At 38.1% G+C, this 6,320-nt stretch overlaps 1 protein-coding gene across 3 annotated transcripts; it reads left to right on the top strand.

Annotated features, from left to right (window-relative positions):
* The first annotated feature begins 1,928 nt into the window (after positions 1-1,928).
* Positions 1,929-6,216, top strand: LOC309499284 (uncharacterized protein). 3 transcript variants are annotated; one of them, XM_082170433.1, is made up of 2 exons: positions 1,929-3,323; positions 4,071-6,216. In XM_082170433.1, the coding sequence occupies exons 1-2, from the start codon at positions 3,266-3,268 to the stop codon at positions 5,582-5,584; spliced, it is 1,572 nt and encodes a 523-aa protein (XP_082026559.1). In that variant the 5' UTR covers positions 1,929-3,265; the 3' UTR covers positions 5,585-6,216. The 3 variants fall into 3 exon arrangements, with proteins under 3 accessions (XP_082026559.1, XP_082026558.1, XP_082026557.1); XM_082170432.1 differs by having other exon boundaries at positions 1,930-3,323; positions 4,053-6,216; XM_082170431.1 differs by having other exon boundaries at positions 1,936-3,323; positions 3,861-6,209.
* Positions 6,217-6,320: the final 104 nt, after the last annotated feature.

The raw sequence follows: 6,320 nt of genomic DNA, 5'->3' as shown, positions 1-6,320 counted from the left end.
GAATTTTATTTGATCAATTCGGGGTAGATACGCAAATTGAGTTTTCCCGACGATGCGTTATCTGTAGAGTGGGAAAGGGATCCTCCATATGGAGAGACTAGTTGCCACTTCAGCACTGCGTTGACATCGGGTCCAGGCGAAGGTCCTTCATCAGATCTGGAAACGGCCTGGATCCGGCAGGCTGCGGGAAAACCTTGGGATAAACAAAGACACTAAAATTAGCGTAGATGCCATTCTTCTCATGATGTAACAAGTACATCAGGATTTATGGGAAGTGTTCCCGGTTCCAGCTGACCTAATCTATGCAGCCTAATATTGAATTATAGAAGTCTATAATGTATTATGTGAACGCTATGTCAAAGAGATGTGTCTTTAATCTAGATTTGAACTGACAGAGTGTGTCTGCTTCCCGGACAATGGTAGGAAGGCTGTTCCAAAGTTTTGGTGCTAAATAGGAAAAGGATCTACCGCCAGCAGTCGATTTTGATATTCTAGGTATTATCAACTGGCCGGAATTTTGAGATCGCAATAGACGTGAAGGAGTATAATGCGTTAAGAGCTCGCTCAAGTACTGCGGAGCTAAACCATTTAGTGCTTTGTAAGTAATCAGCAATATTTTAAAATTGATGCGATGTTTAATAGGGAGCCAGTGCAGTTTTGACAGAACCGGGCTAATATGGTCATACTTCCTGGTTCTGGTAAGAACTCGAGCTGCTGCGTTTTGAACTAGCTGTAGTTTGTTTATTAAGCGTGCAGGGCAACCACCCAGTAGAGCATTACAATAATCTAGCCTTGAGGTCATGAACGCATGGACTAATTGTTCCGCATTTGTCAATGAGAGCATATGACGTAATTTAGATATATTTTTAAGATGGAAAAATGCGGTTTTACAGATACTAGACACGTGACTTTCAAATGAAAGATTGGTATCAAAGAGCACACCTAGGTTCCTAACCGACGACGAAGACTTAACAGAGCAGCCATCAAGTGTTAGACAGTATTCTAGGTTATTACATGAGGAATTTTTCTGTCCAATAATTAGAATCTCTGTTTTTTCAGAATTTAGAAGTAGGAAATTACGAGTCATCCAATTTTTTATATCAGCTATGCATTCTGTTAATTTAGTGAATTGGTAAGTTTCGTTAGGTTTTGAAGAAATATAGAGCTGAGTATCGTCGGCATAACAGTGGAAGCTAATTCCATGTTTCCTAATGATATCTCCTAATGGTAGCATGTACAGAGTGAACAGCAGCGGTCCTAGTACTGAGCCCTGTGGTACGCCATACTGAACTTGTGATTGATAAGACATCTCTTCATTTACTGCTACAAACTGATAACGGTCAGATAAGTATGATTTAAACCATGCTAGTGCAATTCCACTAATGCCAACATAGTTTTCTAGTCTATTTAAAAGAATGTTGTGGTCAATGGTGTCAAACGCAGCACTAAGATCGAGTAACACTAATAGAGAGACACAACCACGATCGGATGATAAGAGCAAATCATTTGTTACTCTAACGAGAGCAGTCTCAGTACTATGGTATGGTCTAAATCCGGACTGAAAATCCTCGCAGATATCATTTCTTTCTAGAAAGGAACATAGTTGTGAAGATACTGCCTTTTCTAGTATCTTTGACAGAAAAGGTAGATTCGAGATCGGCCTGTAATTGACTAATTCTGAAGGATCAAGTTGCATTTTTTTAACAAGCGGTTTAATCATAGCCAGCTTAAAGTTTTTTGGTACGTATCCTAGAGACAAAGATGAATTAATGATATTAAGAAGAGGATCTATGACCTCTGGAAGCATCTCTTTCATTAGCTTAGTCGGTATAGGGTCTAACATACAGTTAGTGTAAGTTAGACTAACATACTCTCAATGTATACTAAACATTTAGTGCAGCAGCAGCGAGCATGAGGAGAATATGTTCAGCATGAGGAGTTCATTCAGACCTGAGCGATTTCGTGTTCGTTTGTGTGATTGTTTCGTCAAGTCAGAAGTCAAAGTCAGTTTGAGATCAGTGAGGGGAATTGATATGGGAATCAATCTCAAATAAATCAAGTGAAAATCAAATGAATCAAAAATCAAGTGTCATACTGGAACAGAGACTGCTAAATGCTTTACATTGAGCCTATAATGAATGAGCCGCGTGAGACATTAAATTAATGAACAATAGTGCAACTCTTTGGAACATAACTATTCCCTTAGTTCCCATTACTATTTGGAAAGTTTTATAATCATTTTCAATTTCTTTGCATGTAAATATATATAAATTCTGCACGTTATTATTTTAATGATCTAACTACTTTAGTGATTAATGTAGTTATCATAAGATCAAACTAGCTAGGCTACATTTAGATTACTTTGGACATTATGCTGCTGTAATAATTTATCTGGTTGATGAAGATGAGTGTCATTAGTGATTGTTTTTGTGTTATTGATGTTTTATTCATGTCAAAGTGTGAGAAATGACAGTATTGTCTATCAATAGAGCAGTTTTACAGGCTTTTATCATCTATCCTGACTCAAATAATGTGTTTCTAACAGCAAACACTCAGAATAAAGTGAGATGATCTGCTGATGATCCTGAATGGCTTGTTGAATGAGTGTTGATAGTCTGAGGCTCATCAATATTAACAGATCTGCTGAAAACACTCTTTATTTCATGACAATAGTTCCTGTTTTCATCTCATTTATTATGCTGATGTCTTCAGATCTCCTGTAAATTGACACTTAAAGCTCATTTCATTGGTGTCAACAGACTGAGGGGATTTGATGGTTACTATATATACATTTATTTATGTGTTTATGATTTTAACTGTTTTTCTTACCATTATTCATATTTGCAAGAATTTAGATTATTTCTATACCTTTATTTCTAGATACCTGTATTTTAATTAAGATTCAGAATAATGTTAGGATTAGCAATACAAATAATGAATGAGTTGTTATTTCTCACAGGGTTATTCACTTCAGCTTGTGTTTCTGGTGTCCCACTTTCACATGCGTATTAATGGAAGTCAGTGCAAGGAAAAGTCTAGTGTGAACGGCCATTAATAATAAAACAAACTCAGTAACTGACATATTTTAGATTTTGGGCAGATCAGCTCCTCCCACACCAATTGCATCATCAGTGAAGCTCCTCCCACTGCAATTCTCCAATAAATGCTGTAAATTCCCATCAGCTACAAGTGAAGACGAGCATCAGAGCATCAGGAAGAGCTGAAATCTGCAAAGACTGAGTTTATTAAAGAGGACAGTGAGAACATGAGTGATCCAGAACCCTGCAGAATGAAACACACTGAAGATCCAGAAGAACAAAGAGGTTGGTGTTTATTCTTCATTCATTCATGATGCTGAAGAACATTAATGTTAGAAACATTCAAGCACTTCATAATTTTTAGATAAACAGTTAAACTATGAAATGGTTCAGAATGTTCTGGGTTTTCTTCAACAAATGGACAGTAAAGGGAGGTTTGAGACTTTTTTATATTGATTATCAACATCAGATCAAGCTAATAATGTTTTAACTGTTTTATTTGACATTTATTTTATATCTGGTTCCCAATTTTTCAACAACATTACCAGAATTTTAGAAGATTCTTTTAACAGTAATGTTAATAACAGCGTTGATGAATCAGCAATGAGTGTGTCAGATAAATTTACCTCATTCATGAAAAGTTTCAAGGACAAATAATCAATTTATAAAAATACTTCAAATTATAATATTTTATAGCAATTGTCAACTTTCTACGATTTCATATGGGCTCACTTTCATGTCCTTTCACTTTATATTTCTCTCATTGAATTATTTTGATGTACTGAAAATTTAATTTAATAATACATTTTTCTTTAATGTCAGACCCGATGGAAGAGAACGAGGAGAGTGAAGAACTGAGTGAAGTGACGGAGGAGAGTGAAGAACTGAGTGAAGTGACGGAGGAGAGTGAAGAACTGAGTGAAGTGAAGGAGGAGAGTGAAGAACTGAGTGAAGTGAAGGAGGAGAGTGAAGAACTGAGTGAAGTGAAGGAGGAGAGTGAAGAACTGAGTGAAGTGAAGGAGGAGAGTGAAGAACTGAGTGAAGTGAAGGAGGAGAGAGAAGAACTGAGTGAAGTGAAGGAGGAGAGTGAAGAACTGAGTGAAGTGAAGGAGGAGAGTGAAGAACTGAGTGAAGTGACGGAGGAGAGTGAAGAACTGAGTGAAGTGGAGGAGGAGAGTGAAGAACTGAGTGAAGTGAAGGAGGAGAGTGAAGAACTGAGTGAAGTGAAGGAGGAGAGAGAAGAACTGAGTGAAGTGAAGGAGGAGAGTGAAGAACTGAGTGAAGTGAAGGAGGAGAGTGAAGAACTGAGTGAAGTGAAGGAGGAGAGTGAAGAACTGAGTGAAGTGAAGGAGGAGAGAGAAGAACTGAGTGAAGTGAAGGAGGAGAGTGAAGAACTGAGTGAAGTGAAGGAGGAGAGTGAAGAACTGAGTGAAGTGACGGAGGAGAGTGAAGAACTGAGTGAAGTGGAGGAGGAACATCATGTCAATCCTGGAGGAAAACCCTTGAGTCGCTCAAAGACTAAAAATACATTTTTAAAGAAAAGAAGAGACAAGAAATCTTTCACCTGCACTCAGTGTGGAAAGAGTTACACAACCAAACATAGTCTTGAGCGCCACATTAGAGTTCACACTGGAGAGAAGCCGTTCTCATGTGATCAATGTGGCAAAACATTTATCTGGGCATCACACCTGGAGACACACCTGACAGTTCATACAAAGGAGAAGCCGCATTCATGTTCTGTGTGTGGAAAGAGTTTTTCACTGCTGACATATTTACATAGACATGAGAAAGTTCATACTGGTGTGAGAGAGCACATGTGCTTTGAGTGTGAGAAGACTTTTATTACAGTGAGCGATTTAAAAAAGCACCAGAGAATTCACACTGGAGAAAAACCTTACAAGTGTTCACACTGTGACAAGAGATTCAGTCAGTCAACACATCTGAAAAGACATGAGAAGATCCACACTGGAGAGAAACCGCACACGTGTGATCAGTGTGGACAGAGTTTTGCGTTTAAAAGTGCCCTGAAGCGACACATGAGGATCCACACTGGAGAGAAGCCATTTAAGTGCGATGAATGTGGGAAAGATTTCAGTCAATCTTCAAACCTTAAAGAACACAAGAAGATCCACACTGGAGAGAAGCCGTTCTCATGTGATCAATGCGGTAAAACATTTATCTGTGTATCAGTCCTGAAGAAACACCTGACAGTTCATATGAAGGAGAAGCCACATTCATGTTCTATGTGTGGAAAGAGTTTTTCACTGCTGCCATATTTACATAGACATGATAAAGTTCATAATGGTGTAAGAGAGTACATGTGCTTTGAGTGTGAGACGACTTTTATTACAGCTGCACATTTAAAACAGCACCAGAGAATTCACACTGGAGAAAAATCTTACAAGTGTTCACACTGTGACAAGAGATTCAGTCGATCAGGACATCTGAAAACACATGAGAGGATCCACACTGGAGAGAAACCGCACACGTGTTCCAAGGACCAGATGTTTGAAAGAAGACCCGGAGTCAGAATTATAAAAAATTGAAGAAATGTTTTACTGAAGATAGTTTGCAGCTTTATCAACAGAAGTTCAGCTTCAAGACTCACACAGGAGTTTGTAGGCCGTCCCGCTTACAGTAACAAAGATCACAGCAGTTATACCATTTCCAAGGGCACGAATGACATCAGTACACACATGTTGGCTCCTTCTGAAGAAATAGATAAACATAGTAATTTTCCACACATATACAGATAGACGGAAGCATATCTCCATCTGATTATGCAGCTGACACTCAGACCCTGAAGTCTGGCACGTTGTGACCTTCCAGGTCGCAGATTTGGGTTGCTGGGCGCCAACATGTCCCGATCAACAACTCAGTCAATCTCCAATAATGACAGTGGTTCCTTAACCTGTAAGCAAGAAGACTAACACACACACCGACACACAGCTTTTCCAAGGTTGGATTTGGCCAGGCTCTAACTATAAACAGGAGTCTCATCTCAAAACATCAAGATACCCATACAGAAATGTAATATATGTCAATATATGTAAATTACATATATAATGTCAGTGCCCATGTATGTCTGCTGCCTATATGAGAATATATGCAAAATTCATATATGTAAAACACATACACATATATGAAACATATATTTCAAAATATTGCAAAAATGGCCGTTTTCATGTAAGTGCCATATATTTTCCCGTATATGCACATAAATGTGAAATATATGTAAGACGCATTGTATGTATACATGCATATATGTACTTATTTCTATAG

This window comes from Leuciscus leuciscus (assembly GCF_965113295.1).
Source record: "Leuciscus leuciscus genome assembly, chromosome: 1".
Lineage (NCBI taxonomy): Eukaryota > Metazoa > Chordata > Actinopteri > Cypriniformes > Leuciscidae > Leuciscus > Leuciscus leuciscus.
Note: the sequence above shows the minus strand (reverse complement) of the source record. Positions and strands in the feature narration are given on the sequence as shown.